Source organism: Lonchura striata, chromosome 2 (genome assembly GCF_046129695.1).
Source record: "Lonchura striata isolate bLonStr1 chromosome 2, bLonStr1.mat, whole genome shotgun sequence".
NCBI classification, from domain to species: domain Eukaryota; kingdom Metazoa; phylum Chordata; class Aves; order Passeriformes; family Estrildidae; genus Lonchura; species Lonchura striata.
Window position 1 is genome coordinate 32,916,142 of NC_134604.1, and position 23,381 is coordinate 32,939,522.

Sequence of the window (23,381 nt, forward strand, 5' to 3'; positions counted from 1 at the left end):
TTATTAGGCCAGCAAAGGAAACCATTGCCATCCATTCCCAATTGGAAACGTACTTAGCTAAGGTTCAATGCACAGAATTAAAATGGTATTTGGTGCTTATGAGGTCTAATTGTTGGCTTGTAAACATTCAGAGCTTTCATTTATCACATTGCCATTGTGTAGAGACCTGGACCTTGGGAATTAAAGATCATCCTAAGTACCATCTATTCAGAAATCAATTCCTTGCCTGAGTTTCTGCGTTTTCTCATTTTAGCTTCTTCACATTTTATCAGCCTTTTAAAACACAAGTCAAATAGATCAGAAAAAACTCATTATAATAATATTGCATTTAGTGCCAAAGTGTCTAAATGGACCTTGCAAACTATATTTTGCATGTGATTATACCAACATGCATTCAGTGCCTCTTAACAAGCTCGCCTCATCCCAATTTTTCAAACAACATTAAACACAACATTAAAAAAGAAATCTATAATAGACAAACCGATAATACTCAGAAATGTATGAAGGTAAGTCCTCTCCCTAATGACCAAAGGCCAGGTTGTGGTCACAGTCTGCTGAATTTTCTGACTGCCCAAAAAAGAAGACGAAGATCACTTTCTAGCTTTTATGATACTCATATTTCCCTTGGTTCTCTACTAAACTTTGATATCAAGCATTCATTTCAGGGCAGGGCAGTGGCTCAAAATGTGAGCTCACTACTTTGTGCGGGTACTGGAGAACTGCTATTTTATCATGGCACTTACTGGAGTTTCAAAGCAACTATTTCAGAGGAACAATAATGAGACTCTCATAATTTTATAATGTAGAATTTGTGGAACAAGTGGAACCAAGAAATCTTGCTAAAAGAGGAGGGAAGACAAAAGCCAAAGGTGTTTTTCATATTACAGTCTGCTGCAAGAGTAGAGTAAGACCCTCACTTGAACTACACTAAATCAAATCCTGTAAAACTGTGTATGACCTGATAAATCACAGGCACCCAGACCAGGTCACTGTCTTTGGCACTAAAAGCTGCTGGTGCTGGGGTGGGACCTCTGCTGAGCCCTGGGGGTCACTGGGAAGCCATTCAAGGTCCTCCTGCGTGATCAGTCCAGCTGGCTCCTACCTTCCACCCCTTACAGCGTGTGAGGTTTGGCAGAGTTTGGTTCTCTGTAAAACAGCCTCCAGTGTTGCAGGGTCAAAGCTCCCCCTACCACTCATCTGAAGATCTGGTTCCATGAGACCCTTTGCCCTCCAGACAGCTGTGAGCGACTTCTTGGGGAGTCCATGAAAAGGTTTTGAATTTCTGGGTTTGGCTGGAGCAGTGTGTAAGTGTTTGAGTCTGTATGGGAGGAGGCGACCTTCAAAACTAATTGGACACACAAAGGACCTAAGTAAAAGAGCCTCATCTGGGCTAAATAATGCATAGAAGATTTGATTTTGGCTCAGAGGGAAATTGAATTAATGTACAGTGATAACATCTCAGTGAACTAATCAAGATAATTGCCGTATTCTTGATTTAAACAAATCCATTAATAAGAATTTCCGGATTCTGAAGCAGACAAACAGCAACTGCTAAGAAACTTGGTAAAGGCTGGTAGCAATTTTTTCAGGTCAAGTTGAAAAGCAGCAACAACAAAGCAGCAAGTAGTCACACAGCATCCTTTGTCTTTTACTGGAGGAGTTGAACAAAAAGTCGTTTCCCTGGCTGAGTTTCCAGATCAACTTCCTTTGCTGCTGATTATCTCTGTTACTGTCACCAGTTCAATGGGAAGAAAAGTCTTTAATCCAGTTACTGGACAAGCTGAGCTGCATTACATTAACTGACAGCTAATGTCAAGCCCACTGCAGGGGCAGGAAAGGTTTATACAATGCTCAAACCCTCAAAGGAGTCATAGACAGGTCTTTGGAGACAGGCTAATTACTGTGGGGAGCTAAGTTTCACTCTCAGAAAGGGAAACTGCACACCATTATACACTGAGTCTTACTCAAGAGCTAAACCTGATAAAACAGGATTGCTAGAGCAGGCTTGGGTGTAGGATGTGTGAAAGGAAGAGCTGAAAGTGCTGTGAGTGAGTCTGCCACTGCCTGAAGCCAGCACTGGTCTCTTTCCCCACAGAAATGAAGGGACAATGTGCCAGTCCAGCATGAAGCCTTGGTGGACCTGGATTCCCTGGTGTGCCCTGGACACAGACCTCCAGTACTGCATCAGTACATCCTGCCTCCTTCCCTCCTTTCCAGTCACACCAATGTGCTCACATGTCAGAGCTCTTTGCAGCCTTATGGTAATGCTCTGGTAAGAACAGCACCTGTAGAAGAACCAGAGATGCTGGCTGTGTGGGCTGGAACTAGATGTTCTTAAGGTCCCTTCCAACCCAAGCCATACTATGATACTGTGATTCCATGATGAACAGGTAGTGATGCCACTCTCACAATACCACTGCTCTGTCATGTTGTGTTTCTGATTTATGGTCCTTTGTAGACAGTCAGGTGAAATGTAAATCTTTTGAAGATGTTCATAACAGGGCCACTGGTGCAGTGTAAACTTGCCAGCTGGATTTACATTACTCTTAACTTTCTAGGCAGCAGCGTCCAGTTTGCCCTAGCCCACAAACAACTATTGTGTGCTATGTGAGAAACATGAAACTTTTCCTCAGAGTCAGATTTTATGCCTTGATCTCTTTGGCCATGAGCAAAACAGAAATATGAACTTCACCCTTCCCCTCAGTCAGGACTGAAAATTCCTTTAGCGCACCTTCCAGCAACTCACGTTCACAGGAATCCTCTAAACCACTTAAGCCTTCCCAACGTACATTTGCTGATGTTCTGCTAGAGAAAACAATAAAATGAAGGTAGTGTATTTTGATTTTATTTTGTTTATACCATCTTCTTCAGCTTCTTTGATAACAATTAATTTAGACTTCATCCTGCCATGCCTGCACTCAAATCTGCAGCTTGTGTTTTAGTCACGAAAATCCTCTCTCTGGTGAGATTATATTAAAAGAAAGGCATCAGAGTCCTGATCTAAGATACCAAAAAATGGAAAATATACTGCTTTCATGGTTGGTCACTCTACCAGTTAAATCATCAGCCTTACAGGATCACATCTTCTTGTCAACTTGAATTTCTCTAGCTTTGCTTTCCAGCCCCATATCCTTCTCAAGCCTTTCTCTGTTACACTGAGAGTCCCTCTCTAGGTGAGAGCTTTGGCTGACATGTTGTGATCTGGACACTTCCCAGTCTCATTCCTGTTGAGATAAATAGATCAAGTCTTTCTTTTCTTCCCATGAATGAATTTTTGAAAAGTTTTTCTGCCCAGCATTCAAACTCCACTGTTCTTCATAAACTGCATTTTTATGAGCTGAAAATATTAGTCACATCAACACTGCACAGGGAAAAAAAAATCAGCTTCTTACTAGCCACTACAAGTACAGTGTGATGAGTAAATGTATTAATTTACTTTGTCCATCCAAGCAACAAGTTAGACAGATTTGCCATGGAATCATGTGAGGATCACACTGAAGACTTGATGCCTCGCTACAACTCTGAGAGCCAAGGCTCAGCCCACTTACACGTGTACTCTGACATCAGACTGTACAAGAATATATTTTGTTTAAATGAAACCTACTTTACCAAGCAATTGAAATATTTCACTCTTATTTCATATTCTAATTTAATCAGTCTGATTCCCTGGTTACACATGTAAAATCTGGACAGACTCAATCCCTCTAATTCAGTGATCTGCCTTCCAAGTCCCAAGTGACTGATCTGCAATAGGATAGGATAGGATAGGATAGGATAGGATAGGATAGGATAGGATAGGATAGGATAGGATGGCATGAAAAAGAATAGTCTCCAATTCAAGCATGGAAGATCTAGGCATACAAAAAAAGCTTCCTAACAGTAACAATAATATACCTAAATACATTGTTATCACTAAGAATATTTATAAATAACTCAGATGGCTGATAGAATCCATTTTACCAAACTGTAGACATCTGCAACGTAAATATCTGTATTTGAACTCATTATTCTCTATGCCCTTTGCAAAGATGAACTTTCAGAATACAACTCTTCTCATCTTAAAGGCAATATCTGACATAACTCATAAGAAACTCACCTTGAACAGGCCTGTTTCTCTCCACCTGCCTGTAAAAGGAGGCTGAAGTAACTAATTCAAATATAGACTTTTACCCTGTTGTTTTATATAGTTGCATCAGAAACTGTCAGGAACAGTTAAACACAGATAAGTGATCACAGGTTTGGATGAGGTATCTCTGGAGGCACAGTCACAATTCGATATTCAGTGATGCTGTGCTATCATACAGCGCTGACTTGCTCTAGTCGAGATTTTCATAGTCCAGCCACTAGAGAATACTGTCTTCCATTTAGTTCTAAAAAGCTTTCTTATGACACTTCTGAAGTGCATAAAAGGACCAGAATGATGACTTTCACAAATGCTCTATTTTGTTGGACAGCAAGAAATAATGGATCACTGTTATAAATATATCCATAGAGCAAGTTGGTTTTGAGCTTCTGTCTTATTTCCTTTATATTTTCAGTTGCACTTTAAAATAAAAGATTATGTTTGAGGGATAAATCTGACCATTATTAGCTGTAATGTTTAGTTTGCTCCACTGTCTGTGGCTGCCTCTGTTTTCAAGCACAGGAACTATTGGGTTCTTTGCAAAAAGAAAATACCTCCTTCATTTAGCACAATGGTCCTGACAATATAGCTGGCTTTCACTCCAGTGGAGAAAAACACCCTCTTTTTCCTCCCTAAGGCCTTCCTCAAGCAAATTCAATGTAAGGGATGGAGAATATTAACTTGGATTTACTGAGGAATATTGCTACAGTAATTGCAAGCAGAACATTGATGAAATGCTAATAACATTTCAAAAGATTCATCACAGAGTTTCCATCAGTTCTTTTCAAGGCAAGAGCAGGAGCAGTGAGTATTAAAGCAAAGAAATTTGAAACTGGGCCTGGAACATTTTAAAGAGAAAACCAAAGCAACCACATATCAACACACAGATAGGTGGCCTTAGCCAGCTTTCCTTTCCTGAATCCCTTTTTTTCTCAACAATTTTTTTGTTTGTCATGTTGGGAACTGTCTATTCTATTCAAATTGGATTCTTACAATGGGTCTATTATTATGGCAGCTGAACACTGCCATGTAACCATTCAAACCATGTGGGAAATGATGCACTTAAAGGAGCATTTCAAACAGGTTACACTTACAAATAAAAATTAAACAAAGGAAGAGGGAGGGGAAAGGTCTCTCAACAACAGGATGAATCCTTCCAGGTGCTCTTCACCTACCTATCTATCTTCATCCTTTTTTATATCATAAATGTGATGTTTTCTTCATGATATTTCTAAGCAGGGAATTGCTAACTGTAGTACAGAGAAGTACAAATATTTCAGATACTGCCATCTCTGGGTTTTTCAATGCATCCTATCTTATATCTGCTTAAAAACTCTTTGGGGATAGTCTTGAACAGTTCCAAGACTACTTTTAAAGCTTAGTGAGGCGAATTGCAACAGTAGGAATTGAGCAGTTCATTAATTACAGAATTGTTTCCAGAGCAAGCTCTCATTAGTCATTGCCAATTGTCATTCTACATCAGACATTTCAAACAGGCTCAAAAAAGACACTGCAGCAGGAGGTAGGTGAAAAGCTGTGAAAAAAGAGGCTCTGATGGAACTTTCATACTTCCAAGGCTTTCAAAGCCAAGAAAAATTCTCTGACATACAACATAAATCTCCAATACTGACTACAGTTAAGGAGAACCAGGTGTCCAAATTACTTAGAAAAACTCAGCAGAAATTCTGTCTGACTCTTGACTTGGTAGAGGGAGCTTATTCAAGCTCTAATTCACCTACTACCAGTATCTAGTGTTCGCATGAAATCCAATACTCTTTGTTCAGGCCATTTTATTTGGACAGTAATTCTGATCAGGGAATTAAATTCTACCAACCTTGCATGGTTCAGAGAACACAGAATGAAGTCAGCAGTCCCAATATTCATAAAATACTTACTCATAAAATGTTGTCCAACCATTTTCATTGCTTTTAGTGGCAAGCAGACCAGAGTTGCCGTGGTAAGTCATCATGGCTATTTCATGCCCCTGTGTTGTTACACTCTTGAGTGCACTGTTGGTACCAATTGTCACCCAGTAGACTTGGCCGTCAGGCACCACCAGCCAGAGGGGCATACCTGTGGAATCTCTTCGGATATTGACCAAGTTGCCATTATTGTCAGTGATCAGGGTTATATCTCCATCTCCAGAATAAGTAAAATTGTAAAGATAATCTCCAGTGGTAAGGCTCTGAGTATAGAGGTGCTTCCCACTGGTGTCAAACAAGTAGAGTTCCTGGTCTATGGGGGAGGATAACTCATAGAGATTTTGTGTGTTGAGGAACGGTTTGTTTTTCCGAATGAAGCGGATTCGGATGTTCCCCAGATCGGCAACGTACAGCTCCCCATCTGCACACACGGCAAGGGAGGACGGCGCGTTGAGCTTGGCGTCCTTGGCGTAGCCGTCGTCCCCCGAGAAGCAGTCGCAGTTGGCATCGTTCTTGCAGTCGCAGCTGCTCGGGGCGCCGGCCACCAGGGAGATCTCCCCGTTGGTGGTGACCTGCCTGATGCGGTTGATCTTCTTCTCGTCGGTCTCAGCGATGTACAGCACCCCGTTATGGGACACGGCCAGGGCGGTGGCAGACTCCAGCGTGGCGTGGATTGCCACCTTGCTGAGGAGAAAGTGATCCATGCCTGGCACCTGGCAGTGCATGGGCCTCCCTGCCACGATGCGCACTTGGTGGTTCTCAGAGATCTGCAGCACAACGTTGTTGTCGAGGACGTAGAGTGAATTATCCATGGGATTCACTGCCAGATCCGTGGGCCATTCTAGACGAACCTTCATGGTAAAAAAACACAAGGGAATTTTTATAGCAAAACATTTATCTACTGCATGATTGCTATAAATCAATCACAATGAGGATGGAATCTACATGGATTAAAGGGGGAATGGATGAAAAACCCTACACCTAATTTTTACTTAATAGGTGACTATAGAGGATATAACCTGCTGTGAGTGAGAGGGCTTAGCTCCTGGTCACATCAAGCAGTCACAGGGGGACACCACACTCTGCACTGGAACACTGGTGGGAACAGGATGATGGACAGAGGCAAACCTTTCTATGATTTTCCCTCTCCTGCGCTTTTTGAATTGATGGAAGAGATAGCAGAGACCTGGGACTAAATTTTGCTATATGAAGTGCTATGAAATCAGACACATATAACAGTGATTCTTTTACTAAAGGATTTTTCACACAAATGGCTGAACTCTTGGTAAATGACAAAGAGGGATAGACACAAAACTGGCAGCTGTGCCAGCATGTGTGAATATCTGTTATAACCCATAGTTTTCTGCTTTATGCTGCAAAAATGCAGAATAGCAATTCACAAGAAACTCAGGCAATTTCAGTTCATGGAGTACAATACTTGTGCCTTCACGGTGATTTTCACATTTTGTTTTAGCATAATGGAAAAATGGGTTCAGGAGTGACATATCCCAGTTCTACTGATAATCCTCTAAAAAAGTGACTGGCAACACCTAAGTGAGTAAGCACTGCAATGACTTCATTTCTAGCTCTGCTTCTGCAATACTCTCTTTTCAAGTGAGTCTTCTCTTTTAGTTGACAAACCTAAGAAATGTTTACCAACAGAATTCAGAACTTTTTTTTGATAAAAACTCCAAGTTGTGCATTTTTTTTTTTTTATTATTTTATTTGATTTTAGGTTTATATAGAAAAAACAAAAAACAATCTTGTGCTGATGGGAACCTATCAATTCCAGTATAGTTTCGTTGTTTTGAACCTTCTTTTCACAACATCCATCTCAGTTGCTGCTTCTCATTTGTCTGATGTGACTAAGTTTAGAGGAGCATTTTTTAACCTTCTTGGAAGGAGGAGGAGGAGGATGCCAGCAGACTCAGGTCCATGAAAGCATCTTTCACTGTGATTTTATTTAAAACTGAGAAAGAACAGACCAGATAAGATTCAGGAACATAGGAAATTCCTATTTTTAAGGCCTGTAGTTCAACATCTCTGCTACAGCCATGCTTTATTTTGATGCTTCTATTTGTCTTTTCAGCATTTATTTTAAAGGATCAGATGTAAGGTATTTAGTTCATTGTGTCTTCTAGCGCTTGAGTGTGTGAGGCTTATTTTCACTGCTAAGCAGTTTGCTGAGCTCTGTCTATGCTGCTTCTCTGCTTGCAAAATTTCCTTCCTTTTCTCAGCTCCTGGCCTATTTTAACCCTTCTTGTAGTAAAACATTATAGCCTGTGGTTTTCTCCTTAATAATTCATGCCTCCATCCCTTCCAGTGGTCTTTAAGCTCTGCAGTCTTCAGTTAGCATCAAGAGCTGAGTTTATTCTGAACTGACAAGGGAATTTTCAATTTCTTAAAAACCATTCCTTGTCAACAGCGGCAGCTAAATATTTCATGTCCTTATGTCCCAGGGAGCCTCAGGGACCTGGCAGAAAAGACCCTTCTATCTGCTGTAAATGATGAAAAGCTGCTTCCCAAGCTGGATTTTATTTTTTAATTAAGCTTATATTCAGTATGTTTCTCTAGAACAGGAGTGGTTAATCTGCCAATCCCAGTACAGGTTAATTTAAAAATGGCTCCTGTCATTTCATGAAAGGAAAAAAAAAGAGTTTTCAGCTGATACATGTTAATCTCAGAAGTGTTTGAACATGACATTGGTTTACATAGGAGCTACATAACCTGGAAATAAATAATTTTTAAAGCCTGATTATATGACCATCTTGTGCTAGCTGACCCTGAAATTCACATGAAGAAAAAATTACGTCTGTAAGATGAGAAACATACTACAAGGTGGCCTTTAACCATCAAAATTTCACCTCTATAGAAGGCAGAAAAACTTTTAAAGTATTTTTAAAATTTACCTTTTAAATTTTTATAATTTCAGCTTGTTCATAAATTACAGACAGTGGGAGCCAGTTGCAAGGAAGCAAGAATAAACTTTTCAAATTAGAGGGAAAAAACAAGAACAGATTCCATATGGAAGCATGGAAATTATCGAGGTAGCTACAAAAAGGAAACCCCATTGACATCTTTTGTGGCTGAATAACAGTACTTAGCCCTCCAGCTATGATCTATATTTTCATAGGAGAGGACAACATTTCTGCAGTCAGGCAAACAACAAGTGGCACAAAGGTTTCAAAGGACACTGTCCTAAACTGGCACAATTTGACAAGTTGGCCAGTGCCACACAAAACTGAGTGCTGGGCTGTAACAGATTTCTCTTCTGCAGCATCCAGCAGTAAAGCAATCAAAATCAAAATGAGATTTCTTTTTTTTTTCTTTTTTTTTTTCTCTCCACCTTGAAGCAGCAGGACTAAAAAGCCCAGCATGGTGGTAGCTGCAACCAATTTGCAATCTGATGCAATTCAAGATTCTTGTTTTCCTGCTGTTGCTAATTTTGGCACCACATCCTCCAATCAATATTTCCTATGTTAATTTGATTCAGGTCTAAAATTGTGCTGGGCCAAATTAGGATGAGGGGAAGAAAATAAAAAAACCTGTGATTAGCTAAGATGTTATAATGGAGCATGGCATACAGTGCATGGCATATAGTCCATGGCGTACAGTTAGACATTATCATAACAACCTGCCTTGCCAGGAATCTGTGCTTTCCCACTGACTAGAAACACTGAAAGAAGTCAGTTCTGTGGCTGGAACATCTTTAAAAATCTCACCCCCAGAAATCTATGAGTTAGAGCAGTCAAGTGTTTCCTTATGTCTTTACAGGGTAATTCTTTTATGATCCAGTCAATTTTATATCATAAACTATGTAGAAACGGAACTCTCCTTGAGCCCTTACCTCTTTGTCAGACCTGCTGGGGAAGCACAGAGACATGCAGATAAGGGTGAAGGTGTAGGCTTGCATTCTGTAAAAACAAAACCAAACTATTGTCTTACCTGAGAAATGTCCATAACAGAATCACAGCTGAGAGGCCGAGCAGATGTCAAGTCATTGGAACCCAACACGGTTGAGATGATCCCATTCTGATCAATCCGTCTGATCATGGTGCCATCCACAAAGTAAATCAGCCCAAACTTGTCCACGGTGATGCCTGGAAAGGAACAAAGAAAGACAGTCAGAAAGTGATGGCAGCCTGACATGAGGAGCTATTGCTCCTTTTTATGGCAATCCAAATGGATGAGAGGAGAGTTGGGCATGTGGTTATCAAGAGCTTTGAACTGGCACCATTCCATGGAAGGCACTTTTCAATGCAATTCAGAAATCCCTGCTCACTCCTGGAAAAGGGCATGGCATTCGGTGAACTGCTGAAATGAAAAGATTTTCTAATAATTGCACGTCTTGCATGTTCAGAAACCTGGTTGTTGTATTGCTCATGGTATGAATGGTAAGCCATGCATGTAAAAATGTTTCACTGATGAATCTTTCAAAAATGGGATAAAGAAAGGCTGTGAAAGATCCATCAGGTCAATGAAATTCCAGAGGGATAAATGAGAAAGGGTTTTCCCTAGGATAATCCCACTATTATACAATGTTTCACCTGATTCTGAACTCTGCTAGTGATTAATTTCATTGCTGAAACCTCCTTTGTAGACATACTCCTGTCAATGGATTTGAGGTCTGCTGACAGCAGTTACAGGCTGCTGATCTCATTTCTTGCCCTGCAGATAGTGCTCTACACTTTCTAATTAGACCTCATAACAGTCTATGAGTGTGATCATTCTAATTTTACATATCAGAAAGATAACAGACAATGCAATTCTCACAAGGGCACAGAGAAAGGTCATGACTGAGGCATGAATAAGAAGTTAGGGGCTCCATTCACCTCCTCTTTGTGCAAGTATAAATTAAAATAACTCCACAGTCATTCACCTCATCTACCCTATAGAGGCAGAATGTCAGACAGCATAGTATTTGAGCGTGTTAAAGACACTAAAAGCTTGTAAAAAAACAGAAATGTAATGTAGAGGCCTGTAACATCTTTTGCTACGCAAGCGAAAATTCTGCTTGAAATATATTAATATTAGGCTCTCCCTGTTTTGTTTCTTTTGCTTTCAGGGTTAACAATCACTTGGCAAAAGCCAGACATCTGCATTTTACATCTAAGAAAGTATCTGAAGCTATTCTAATCAGTGGAGAGAGAAATCTACTTTGAGAGTGCAATTTGCATCACCCGAAAGCCCATATCTCCAGCAGATTATACAAATCCTGCTAGAAAAACCTTTTCCTCCCATTTGACTATAAACGAATACTACAGAAAATATCTCTAAAGAAAACATTTATATTATAGGCAGATTAAATTACTGAGCTGAATCCTCACAAGACTGTCTCTTTGGCTGTCATCTTGGTGACAGAAATGATAGAAATTCTGTTTCAGATAGAAAGCTTTGAGAATGTTTGAGGAGTGATCAGACCTTGTGTTCCTCCAAAATGCTATTTTGTAGCCAGATCCCCTTATTCGAAATATCTACACCTTTAGTCTCCATCCTCTGTGAGCTCTGCTGTGAAGTACAGATGCAGCAGTTCACAGATGAAAAATTCTAGATTTTCATAGAGTAGGGACTAATCCTCTGATTGCTTTGGCAACTAAAATCATGGCCTTCAGCCAGCACTGTAAGTATTGCATGGGCTGGAAGCCATGGAGGTAGGTGATATGTGGAAAAACATAGCAGATTTGATTATAAGGAAATCCACAGAAGATTATCTAGCCTGGCAGAAAAACATCAGGACTAAGTCATTGTTTGAGACAAAGAACAAACTTCTGCATTGAGCTGAGATAAAGGAAGGGATTCAGACATGGCTGCAACCTGTTGATTCCAAGTCAATTAGGAGTCAGAAAACTGGTGTTTTCAGATCACTGAGCTGAATGGGAGCTGTGTATTATTGCCAGGAGGCAAAACCAGCATTTTTGTTACTTCTTCACAGCATCACCCTGTTTGAAGGGCATCACTTTGACCTGGATTGGATATTTGATCATCAGAGCTGTGTGGTTTCAGAATAGCCTCTACTGCAGTGAGGAAAAAAATTACTTGCTGCTTTCAAGATGAAGTTCATTAATTTTGGAGGGGATTATATAGCAGGATTGCTGAGATAATGGATGACAGGACTGAATGACCTGAAAGATTGCTTCTAGTCCTACACTTTAATACCTGTGTTGAATTCATGCCAAGGACTCATTTTTGCAGGGCCATGAAACAAGAGCCCTGAAGAGGAGCACAAGGTAACTGTTGAACATCTGAATTTAGTGAGGATAGTGAGGCACTGGCAAAAGTTTCCTGAAGTAATTGTGGCTGCCCCATCCCTGGAAGTGTTCAAGCACAGGTTGGACGGGCTTTGAGTAACCTGGTCAAGTAGAAGGTGTCCCCCACAGGGTGGATAAGAACTAGATGATCCTTATGGTCCTGCCAATCCAAACCATTCTATGGTCTGATGAATGCTATGGGAGAAACCGTAGTAGTGGCGGCCATTTATTCTCACTATAAATATAAACACATCACTTGTATTTTAGCGTTTCGTTAAATGCTTGCAGAAGGTTCTGATGGGATAAGCATCAATATCTCACTGGCATCCATGGCTTTCAGCAAGCTATCTTCACCTCCCATGACATCTGTCAGCACTATGCCCTCTTCAATGGATCCTTCCAGGATACTGGCACATGTCACCTGTCACTGGCATCTGCTGTTGAAGGTCTCTAGTCCTCTTAATTATTTTGCCTACTGAGTGTCAAGTTCTTTCATGTTTTCTGGCATTTGCTTAAAAGCCAGGAACACAACTGAGCTCTTTAAGCAATATGGCAGACATGCTTTTTTTTGGAAGAGGCATGATAGAAGGTTTAGTTGATCTTAATTGGCTTTTGTCAAACACAAGAGCTTCTTACCCATTCCTTGGTTCACAACAAGTATTTTTCTGGGTGCCTGTCCATTACTCTGTGTGACAAGCCAAAAGCCAGTGAAGGGTGGCAGGCTGGATAATACGATTTTCAATGAGGCAGAATTTTCTTCCTTAGCTAATTCCATATGCATTGCATTGGATTTATCAGCAGTGTCTGCTGGCAGTGGTTCACTGTGTGCAGTGCTGGGGTTTGATGGCTGGTCTGATTACCCAGTTACAGTAATAATAACCTGGATGCACTTCGGCCCTCAAGCCAGCGCTGATCAGCTGATAGGTCACAACTTTATTTTGCATTCCAGCTTAGACAAAGAGCTTGCACACCTGAGTAAGTGAAAGTGGGATAGCAAAGTTACCACTCATCACCCCACTCCAGGGCAATGGGTACGTGTATGTGTTCTTATCACTGAGCACTTTTCTGCTTATCCCTCTTTCACAGAGGCTAAGCAATCTCAATTGCCTCACATTTCCTGAGATGTTCTGTAGGGCAGCAGAGTTTGCAGTCTGTCAAAGCCCCAAATTCCCACTTGCACACATTCCTTACGTGGCAGCTGCTCCAATCCTTTCCTGATTTTGCTGATTGTCTTGGAATCAAAACTAATCATGGAGAAGAGCCCTGCTATCCCACAGACAAGTGTCTTTGGATAGATGACTTCTGTGAAAAGGGAAAGAAGCATCTCATGGATGCTTTGCAGCAGACTGTAGAGGTAAGGTTGGACGTTTCTTTTTCCTTTCTGATATAGGCACAGTTCCAGTGCTGGGAGCTGGCTCCTGCAAACAGGCACAGAAATGGGTAATTCACATGTTATGCGTGTTAAGCCCAAGGCCTTGGCTTGCTTTGGCAGAAGGCTCCTCTCATGTTTCCATAGGAACATAAGTGAATTACAGCCTTTCAGCATACAGCTCGAAGTTCAGCCTCACAGTTACTAAGAGGAAACAGCTGCTGCCACTACCCAGGTAGTGTTACAGATCCAAACCTTAAGTTCTGAGATATGAAATACATACACTATGAAATCATGCTGGCTCCCCTTGCATAAGCTGAGATCTCTCACAAAATAAGGGCTTGTAGCACCATGTGCATCTCACCAGTGAGCTGGTGAGCTGATAGAAAGTTGACGTGATGACATTTGCTTGAAATGTCAGGACCTTGTAGTATGAAGAGGTGACAGCACAACATTATGCTGCAAATAGCTACTGGGACATGGTGAGTTTCTTGTAGAAGACAAACCACTAAAATTGATTGCATGGTGCATATTTCTCTAGTTAGGAAAAGAAAAAGGGGAAAACCCCTTTTAACTGAGAAACCAGGTGCTTAAAAGAAATCAAAATTTGGACCTTTCTTGTCTGACTGGATGCTGAATGACTGAGTAATAAAATGTCGGATCAAAATCAATGTCAGTAAGTACAGAAGAATTCACAGGGGAAGGAGAAAGCCTAACTGCCCATATATACTGACAATCTGAAAAAGAGCACACAGTAAAAAGATTCTAGAATTCCTGCGAAAAGTTTTCTGCTAAGATTCGTTTTGTGCTATGCAGTGGTCAAGAAGGGAACTACAAGACAGCAAAGAATTGGCAAAGACACAGGAAAAAGCAAAAAAAACAGTGGCTTGGCCTCAAAAGGACCATTCTTTTTCATTACTTGACTAAAGAAATTGTGGAAATTATTATCACAGAGTGCCTGGAAGAAAAAGATCTAGGTGTTCAGGATGGTTTTTAAGTCAATTGATGCTGGTACATAAGCATGGGTCTGGTGCAGCTTCTTTAGAAATTCCCCTAAATGCTGATGGCTAGCATCTGGAGTGTTAGCACAGGAAGACCACACTGACCCTGTCTAGAGACTTAGAAGTGTCTCTGCTGGCCAGAGTAAGGGACAAGAAATTTTGTTCAGTCAGCCTCTGGTCTTCCCCAGAATGGTCCTATTATTATCTGACCATAAAAATGTTAACAGATTGTGGAGGGTTGGATTCCTCAATTAATTCTGTCAAACTCTTCAACACTTAGTGAACAACTGAAATTTTGTTTACACATTCAGCAGGGCAGAGTGAAAGAACCAATCTGTCCCCAAATTAATTACTTCATTTCACATTGGTGTTACGGTGCTAAATGAATGAGATGCCCTCTATCTCCCTATATGCCTTCTGAAACCTTCTTCCTATTGTGTCAGACTTGTCACTGCAATCTCTCTTAATTGCAAGCTCCTTGGTAATTTCTCTGCCACAACATTTTCCCAAGAAGAACCAATGGTGAATACTCAGATGAAAAGAAATGCTCTGACAAGCTGGAGTTTTAATTTTTCTTTAGATTGCTTGTAGAAGAGGATCATTATTAGCAGATGATAATTAGGAAGTGGTAACACTTTAATTTGCAAGGATATATTGAAATTCATTAGCATCTGAAAGCTTTGCTGTGCTCTGTGGCAAATGAATTGGACAGATCAGACTGGTTCCTAATAGCTATGATAAATACCCTGACCAAACCACTGCCACCCCTATTTCATCTGTGGATCTATCCACAGTGGATCTACCTAGCACAGTGTTCTGCGCTTCTGTAGCCTATCTTTATTAAACAAGCCAAAGATGGGTAAAGTGTGAAACTCCTGAAAGGTTTTACCCCACTTAATGTCTTTTCTGAGCTGATGGTCTAAAGGGAGTTCTTCCTACACTGGAGTGAGACAAGAAACCTCTATCCAGAGAGTACTTCAGAGAAATGTATTGACCTGTCAATACAAGCGATTATATATAATAATATATAATATAATATATAATAATATTATAATAATTATATATAATACAATACTGGCTCTGAACTAAAACAGGATGGATTTAGATTATATATTAGAAAGAAATCTTTTCCTGTGAAGGTGGTGAGCCACTGGCACAGGTTGCCCAGAGAGGCTGTGGATGCTCCATCCCTGGAAGTGTTCAAGGCCAGGCTGGATGGGGATCTGCGCAGCCTGATTTAGTGAAAGGTGTCTCTGCCCATATCAGTGGGGCTGCAACTGGATGGTATTTGAAGGTTCCTTCCAACCCAAAGCATTCTAAAATTCTATGAAACTATTCCCTCTGAACTCAAGGGAGTGGAGGTGAGAACTGGAGGAAGTAATCAAAACAATGGGGAAAAGTCTGCTGCTCAGAATGTGCAGAACTATTCTGAACAGTGTTTGCTGCAGTGGGGACCTCATTCTTCAGGAGAAGACCAGCACCCCAGAATGTGGTTCATCCCATCTTGAACACGTGCATTGTCACAGAACGAACCACCTTCAGGATACTAGTTTCTTTCCTCTGAGAAGAGACACAAAAAAACCTATCTAGACCAGTTATTTGACTGGTCTAGAGGACTAAAGGTATATAAAAAGGCATATGTTGACAGCTCATGACTATTTCTCCAGCCTTAATGAATTGCTGGTTTTCATCTGACAGGAAGGTATCCCTCAGTATTTTCTAGCAAGCTGCAAATATCAGCTAATTAAAACACCATGAAAGGCAAGACTTTTATTCTTTATGATTTTTGAAAAAGTGCAAAGATGTCCTTAAAATACTGAAATTCTTCTTAGCATGAAACAATTATGTTAAGAGAAAAAAAAATAGCTTTAGGCTTAAAAAGTAGACTTCTGTGAAGAGCAATGATTCTTGAAAAACTGACTTTCCAAGTCCTTCCCTGGCCAGCTGATATCTCTATAGCTACAGAATAGTCTTCTAATTTCCTTTGACCATTCACTTACGAGTGTTTATTTGCCTGACAAGACACAGAAGCAGAGGGTCACTTGAGATCTATCGGTTACTTATACAATAAATCATTTTTATTTTGAAATATTATGAAATACATGAGGCAAGAGCATTTGCTGGATTTTTTTGCTAGGATGAACCACTGTGGAAGTATAAACAATGTTGATATTACATTGTCAGCATAGGTTTTCACTGTTCATCATTTATTGAGAGGACTGGGGAATGAGTCACACCTGCCACAACCATTGCCTCAGCAGAATTTGCAAAGTCAGATTACAATCAGATCAGGGAACACTGTTTAGGAACTTTCTATTGGCAGTGCAGGCTTTCTGCATTATTATTTTCTTCTTGTCATTTTGCTTCATGTCATTTCCTCTTTCACCCTCAATTTACTTCTGTTTTGTGAAATTTTGGAGCTATGAGGAATGAATGCATGAATTTTGCTGTTATATGATTGAGGTGGAAGAATGGCCTCCTGAGAGCCTCAGTTGCCAACAAGATGGATTTCAGTGCTGAAAACTTTGAACTCCAGAGCTGTTTGCTACAGCAAAGCAGAAACATAAGTCATCTAAACCTTGTAACATTCACCCATGGATGGAAATGAATAATATTCCTCTTATCTTGTACAAGGGAGAACAGAGGACTAACAAAAGTGGTGGGATTTTTTTTTTTTTTTTTTGCACTGATTGAACTTCAAAGAGGTGCAGAAAATTGGATTACAGATTTCTGGATTCCCTGATCTCATGATTCATCTGCTGGACTGCCTGAATCTCTCTGCCCAAGTCATTTAATTTTCTTTTCAGTCAGCCTTCTCATTTCAGTGAGGCAAATTCTACACTATAAACTGACCACCAGTAGCTGTTCCTTTACTTTATCTGTGGTTCTGGCAATACTTTAGCCCAATATAATGGTTAACTCATGGGATGGGATTCTTGAGTGCTTGGAAACCATGCTGGACTCTTTGAATATTACAGTCTGTCAAAAAACACGTCCTCCAAAGTACATTTTCCTGCATCCTTACCAGGAAACAACTAGCTGACATAACAAAAAAAAAAAAAAAAAAAAAACACCAAAACCCAACCAACCAAAAATCCAAACAAACAACCAACCAAACCCAAACAAACACAAAAACCCCAAACAAACAAAAATCCAAAACAAACCAAAACAAAAAATAATCACAGCCAGACCTGGCACAAAAGCTCATTAAATCAGTTTGAGTTTCCTGGATTCAGTAACAACAATGTCATCTCTATGTCATGAAAAATAACTTCCTGAGAATCATAGAATCATTGAAGGGTTTGGGTTGGAGGGGATATAAAATAAATAACTTAGTTCCAAACCCTTACTATGGGCTGGGACTCCTTCCACTTGAACAGGTAGGTCAAAGCCCTATCCAACCTGTCCTTGAACACTTCCAGGGACAGGACAGCCACAACTTCTTTGGGAATCTCATTTGCTTTTATTGAAATAACTTTCCATAACATCCATAACAAATGGTTTGGGTTGGAAGAGGCCTCTGAAAGTCATCTGGCCCAAACCTCCTGCCATGGGCAGGAGCCCATTTTAATTTAATTATGTTAATTTATATGTTTATATGTTAATTGTTAAAGGATCCCCGGGTTTTGGTGTGGGGCTGCTTTACAAAGAGGTTGGGATAGTCTTGGCCATTGTTGTGTTGAGGAAGGAGGGAGCTACCACTCCTCAATACAATGAAAAAAAAAAACAAACCTGCATGACATTGATGTCAAAGCCAAGAACCTGTAAATAACTCCTTTCACTCTGAACAGCGGTGCAGAGGACAATACATAACAGACAAAAATACCCCATCTCAAAAAGCATTCCTGCATGGGTGTCCTTCCCAGCCCTCTTCACAAACATGGTTGAAAATCTGTGTAAAAGCAGTGCCTTTCACCTCATCTCTATCCCTTTCAACTCATCCCTATCACCCTGTGTGGTTTTTTTTTTTTTTTTTCCTGAGGTGCTGTGGACAGCTGGGAGGAGCGACATCCTCCATCTGCAGAGCTTGTTACCTTGAGATTGCCAGACTGAAGTCTTGGCTACACACAGGACTGCATATGTTTGGCTAAACCTGTTTTGAACAATTTAGTTCACAGCCATGAAGGCTGTGTGATGCTTTTATTCTGATTCAACTGTGCTTTTATCACATTTCAGGATGTTGGAACCAGGTAAAATTAAGCTGAATTACACCACTCCTATATCAAAGTAAGTATCCACCCCCTACAGGATTTAAGCTGCATGCTATGATATGTAATGTCAATGTCTAAACCACCATTTGAGTATCTCTGAGCTGTATGCTAGTTTTGCTGCCCTTTTTTCTATCTATCTATCTATCTATCTATCTATCTATCTATCTATCTATCTATCCACAGCAATGCTTATAGGGCTTTTTTTTAAAGCCAAGAAAGCCTCAGTGAATTGAATGTTAGTGATTCCTGACCAGATTGGGAAGGACCAAGCACTGTTGCTAAGGAGGAGTAGTTGCTCTGTAGACATCAAAGTGATGGGTGTCAGATGAAAAGAAATGCTCTAACATTTCCATGGGTGGATTTACTCCACTGCCCTCTGAACATGTGCCCATCACTGAACCTCTCTGGCTCAGCATTCCTCCCAGCCATATGAATTTGAAGAACCATGACACGACTAGCAGAGGGTGAGAAATACTTATTTCCAGGAGCAAGCCCTTAGGATGTGTTTCAGAACTGGAGAGGAGAGCAATCTCCAGTGTGAGTAAACAAGCTGCTTTCAAAAAGCCCCCTTTAAAAAAGGCAGTGGAGAAGAAGCAGTCTCACCCCTGGGATTTGTAAGAGTGGCATCCGTGCCTTTGCCTCCATCTCCACAGCGGGTATCATCAAATGGGAGGCACTGATCCCCAGTTCCAGCCAAGACCTCTGAGTTCTTCACAATGTCTTTCACTGATGTGGTTGATTTGATTTTATAGATACGTCGGCTGTTGGTGTCCGAGAGGTAGATGGAGCCGGTGATCGGATCTGTGGTCAAGTAATACTTATGAGCTGGGCTGTGGCTGAAAAACAAGGGTATGACATAATTAATTTTTTGGATGATGTGTTTCCTTAAGTCAACAGGCAATGCAAACACTTTAGAGAACAAAAACGCACAGGGCAGAAAGACTGGGAAAGTGAAGGAGTGCTGTTTTGGACAAGGTTAGTACAGGGTGTGTTACAACACGGGATCCCAAGCTGTATCCATTAGCAATCACTGTGCCTGGGGTGCTCTCTGGCATGGAGGGAAGCAACCAAAGGAAAGGGCTCTCTGGTCTGAGTTTGAGCCAAAACCATGCCAGGAACTACTACAGGTAGAGTTCCACTGCCGGCGTTTGCTTTATTTACTTCTTATAGACATAGTCCTGAAACTGGTGTTCGTGCAGTGCCAGGAAGTGAAGGGAAAACAGAGGACAGTGGGAAATAAGACAAATAATAATGAAAAAAAAAATCTGCCCTCCCAACAAAGATTCCAAAAGGAAACTCCCTGTACGAAGCACTTGAAGATAGACCCTTCAAGATCACTGCATCAAGGTTCACCTGATGCTCTTGCTGACTCCAGCAAAGACTCTAAAGTTCTGTTCTGCCCTCAAGGAGATTAAGGGAATCCTGCCACTGAATTCAGCTGAACCTCAGTGATGAGAGAAACAAAATAATTCCCTGAATGGCACATTTTGCCCCAAGTAAAGTATGAACTGGGATTTAGCTGAGGAACCTGAATGTCAGTCCCCTGTTGAACACCCTCTGCTCACTGTTTCCTTGGACACAAGAAAGGCTGGTGGATGAGAAGACAGAATGATAATATTTTTAGCTTCATGATTGCAACACTAAATGAGCCCAAGACTGAAGAAATTAATAAACTAGAATCCACTTTATGGAAAGTAACCAATAGGACTGGCAAGAAAAAAGCAACCAGATGAGTTTAGACAAAATTTAAATGATTGTCTTGCAAGAACTTTACCTATTTTAACATAGATACTTCAGTTATTAATATATTTTATTAAAATTATTGACTACTAGTGTGTATTGAGATGCATCTCTTCTAAGCCTGAAACCAATAAGTTAGACTTTTAATATATTTCCTGAACAGATTTGTTTTCCTTCTAAGAAAGCCTAAGTAGTAATTAGAACAAGTATGAAAAGTATCTACTTTTCTCCAAAACATCTTCAAGCTGTCCAAAGTATTAATAATAAAAATCTAGGCCACAGTTCACATTTTTGCACTTAATGGAATTGTTCCAGAAGTTCCAGGACTAGAAACTTGAGTGTCAATCACATTTGACTCTATTCTGCATATAGAAAATTCCTCCCAACCTTTATGTTAGGAAAATTACCCCTTCTCCAGACACGTAAAAATTACTGAGTTATTCTCATTTTAAAAAGCAGTAAATTGGTTCTTCATTCAAATTATTTAATACTATGGGGGTGGGGGGAAAGCACTTATTCTGGAATATCCCTTGTGATTTATCCTATTAAACTCTGAACAGATTTCATCTCCAAAAATGACACTGATTCTTGCTAAATAAAATGCTCTGACCTTCAAGACAGCTCCAGCCTGACAGTTCAGTCTGCATCTGTATTCCTTCCCAATGACAGCAGGCTGGGAGGGTATTATTTCATTTACCTGCATGTCACTCACACTAAGCAAGTGGCTTCAACCCTGGTGGAAGAAGTTCCCTGTGGGAATCCATCATCCATTTTGATCAGGGTCTTGCATTTTCTGCTGACTGTCCTAACAAAGCCCTGCTGAATTCAGTAAGCTCTTGAGCTGTTCGTAATCTCTGTTTTGCATGGGAGGTGGACAAGAGGAGGACAGTTTTAATGGCACTTTGCAATCTTTTACCATCTTTGAGTGGCAAGCACAGATAACTTTCCCAGGGTTTTAGAGCAGGCTAACTGCAGATGGGCAAAGGCAAATGACTTACCCAGAGATGGAGAAAAATAGGGACAAAGAGAAATTCCTGCTCCCCTCTCCCAGCAATATTGTCGTGATTTATTTTTGGATTGCACAGCCTCACTCTGGTGGATTTTATTATTGATTACAATCTTCTGTAAAAAAGAGAGCTCTTAAAACAATTTTCTATTCCCAGCTCTTGTATAGAGTAGATGCTGAAACGACCTGTTAAAATGGTCAAGCTGGAATTTACCCCCCTGGCCTCTGCCAACTGTTTTCAGCACTGCAGAGAGTTAGTATCGCACTCTGCCCCGGCATGAATTGCACTGTGTTATACACTGGAGGGTTTTTTTTGTCACTTTGAGATCCTTCAGGGTGAAAGGTGCTAAATAAACATATATTGGTCATGTAAAATCTCCCAAACTGCTTCCCTTTATCTGTGATAGTGCATGAGCAGTGGAGCCAGGAACACTGGGGATTCACTTTTTATTTAAAGCCACAATCAGTAGGCAAATCCAAGCAGTAAACTGGACTGGGCTAAACAGCAACTGAAATAAATATGCCTGGGCTGAAGCATTTCTTATTTCTCAGCTAGATAACAGTCCAAAACAAAACACAAAATTTTTTACTATACAAAAGACTTGATTGGCTATACTATTTGTAGTCTTAGAATATTTATCCCCCATATTGGCACTGCCACTAGAAAATGACTGTGGAGGAAGAGCTCATTTTCCATTCAGAATGTTCCTTGAGCTATTACAGGTTTTTTTAAAGAAACCCGGGGCAATGCATTGATATTTTAAACCCCTTGAAGCAATAATACTGAAGTTGCAGTGATGGGATGGGCTCATCCCTAGCCAAGAATTGACACTTTGATGGGTATTAGTGGGCACGATGGTGTAGTTACTGGGAATGAGAACAGTTTCATGGTTCTGCAGGCCAAAGTGAAATGGAGGTGATACTGCTTCCCTGTATACCTGTGACACAGTGATGTGCTGGGAAAGCACAGGGGTATCTTCCAAGTCCACAGTGATCCCACTTCTTTGGGGTTGTGTATAGTTCGTTCCATACATCTCTTTTCTCCCCTTTATCATTCTCATTGTTTGGACAGGATCATTTAGGGAGATTCAGACTCTATTTTAAAGTGTTTGTGCTTTATGTGATTCCTTAGACACAGGCAGAGGGAATAAATGGGATATAAAGTTGGGTGAGCTGGCAGAGGCATGAGGCTTGGATTGTGGATTGCTTCAGTTGCACTGTGATATGTACACAGGCTTTGAACAAAGGCTGGTATTCTCCCTTTGGGCCCAGAGCCCATGTTTTGGAGGAGTCCTAGGAAGGAACCTCCTGCTCCAGAGTGGGAAGCCAGTCTCTAAGGAAAAGAGATGAGAAAAGGGAGATGATCCCTTTTTTCAGCTGGTTCCCTACAAAACATCAGCACAATAGACTACATCTTTTTATTGGTTTCTGTAAAATGCCAAGGGATTAATTTCACCAAGCTTTAGATGGTTACAAAGTGGATGCTTACATCAGAGCTGGCTGCCTTAATTCCCTTTACAAGCAGTGGAGAGAAGTATCACCTTTTGGAGTAGGATTTGTCTTACTATTTTCAACATTTGTCTTACAAGATTACTGTATCTTAGTTTCTCAAATGCAAGGACATCTGTCACCTCCTAGAAGGACAACTTCTGTTACTGGTAACTGCACAGCTCTGGCTCCCACTGTGGTCAACAAACAGGAGCAGTCACACCACCAAAATCAGTTACCCACAACCACTGACCTGGATAAACCCCTAGGGCT

The 23,381-nt window shown here is 40.6% G+C and overlaps 1 protein-coding gene across 14 annotated transcripts in view; it reads right to left on the reverse strand.

The window, feature by feature from the left end:
• The window catches only part of TENM4 (teneurin transmembrane protein 4), a 1,541,819-nt gene that overhangs the window by 37,889 nt on the left and 1,480,549 nt on the right, over positions 1-23,381 (reverse strand). For all 14 annotated transcript variants that reach the window (XM_031505163.2, XM_077781310.1, XM_077781309.1 and 11 more), the window contains 3 exons: positions 19,478-19,710; positions 9,991-10,145; positions 6,019-6,896 (listed from right to left, as the gene is read on the reverse strand). In XM_031505163.2, coding sequence (XP_031361023.2) covers positions 6,019-6,896; positions 9,991-10,145; positions 19,478-19,710 — 1,266 coding nt within the window. The remainder of the gene's footprint in view (positions 1-6,018; positions 6,897-9,990; positions 10,146-19,477; positions 19,711-23,381) is intronic.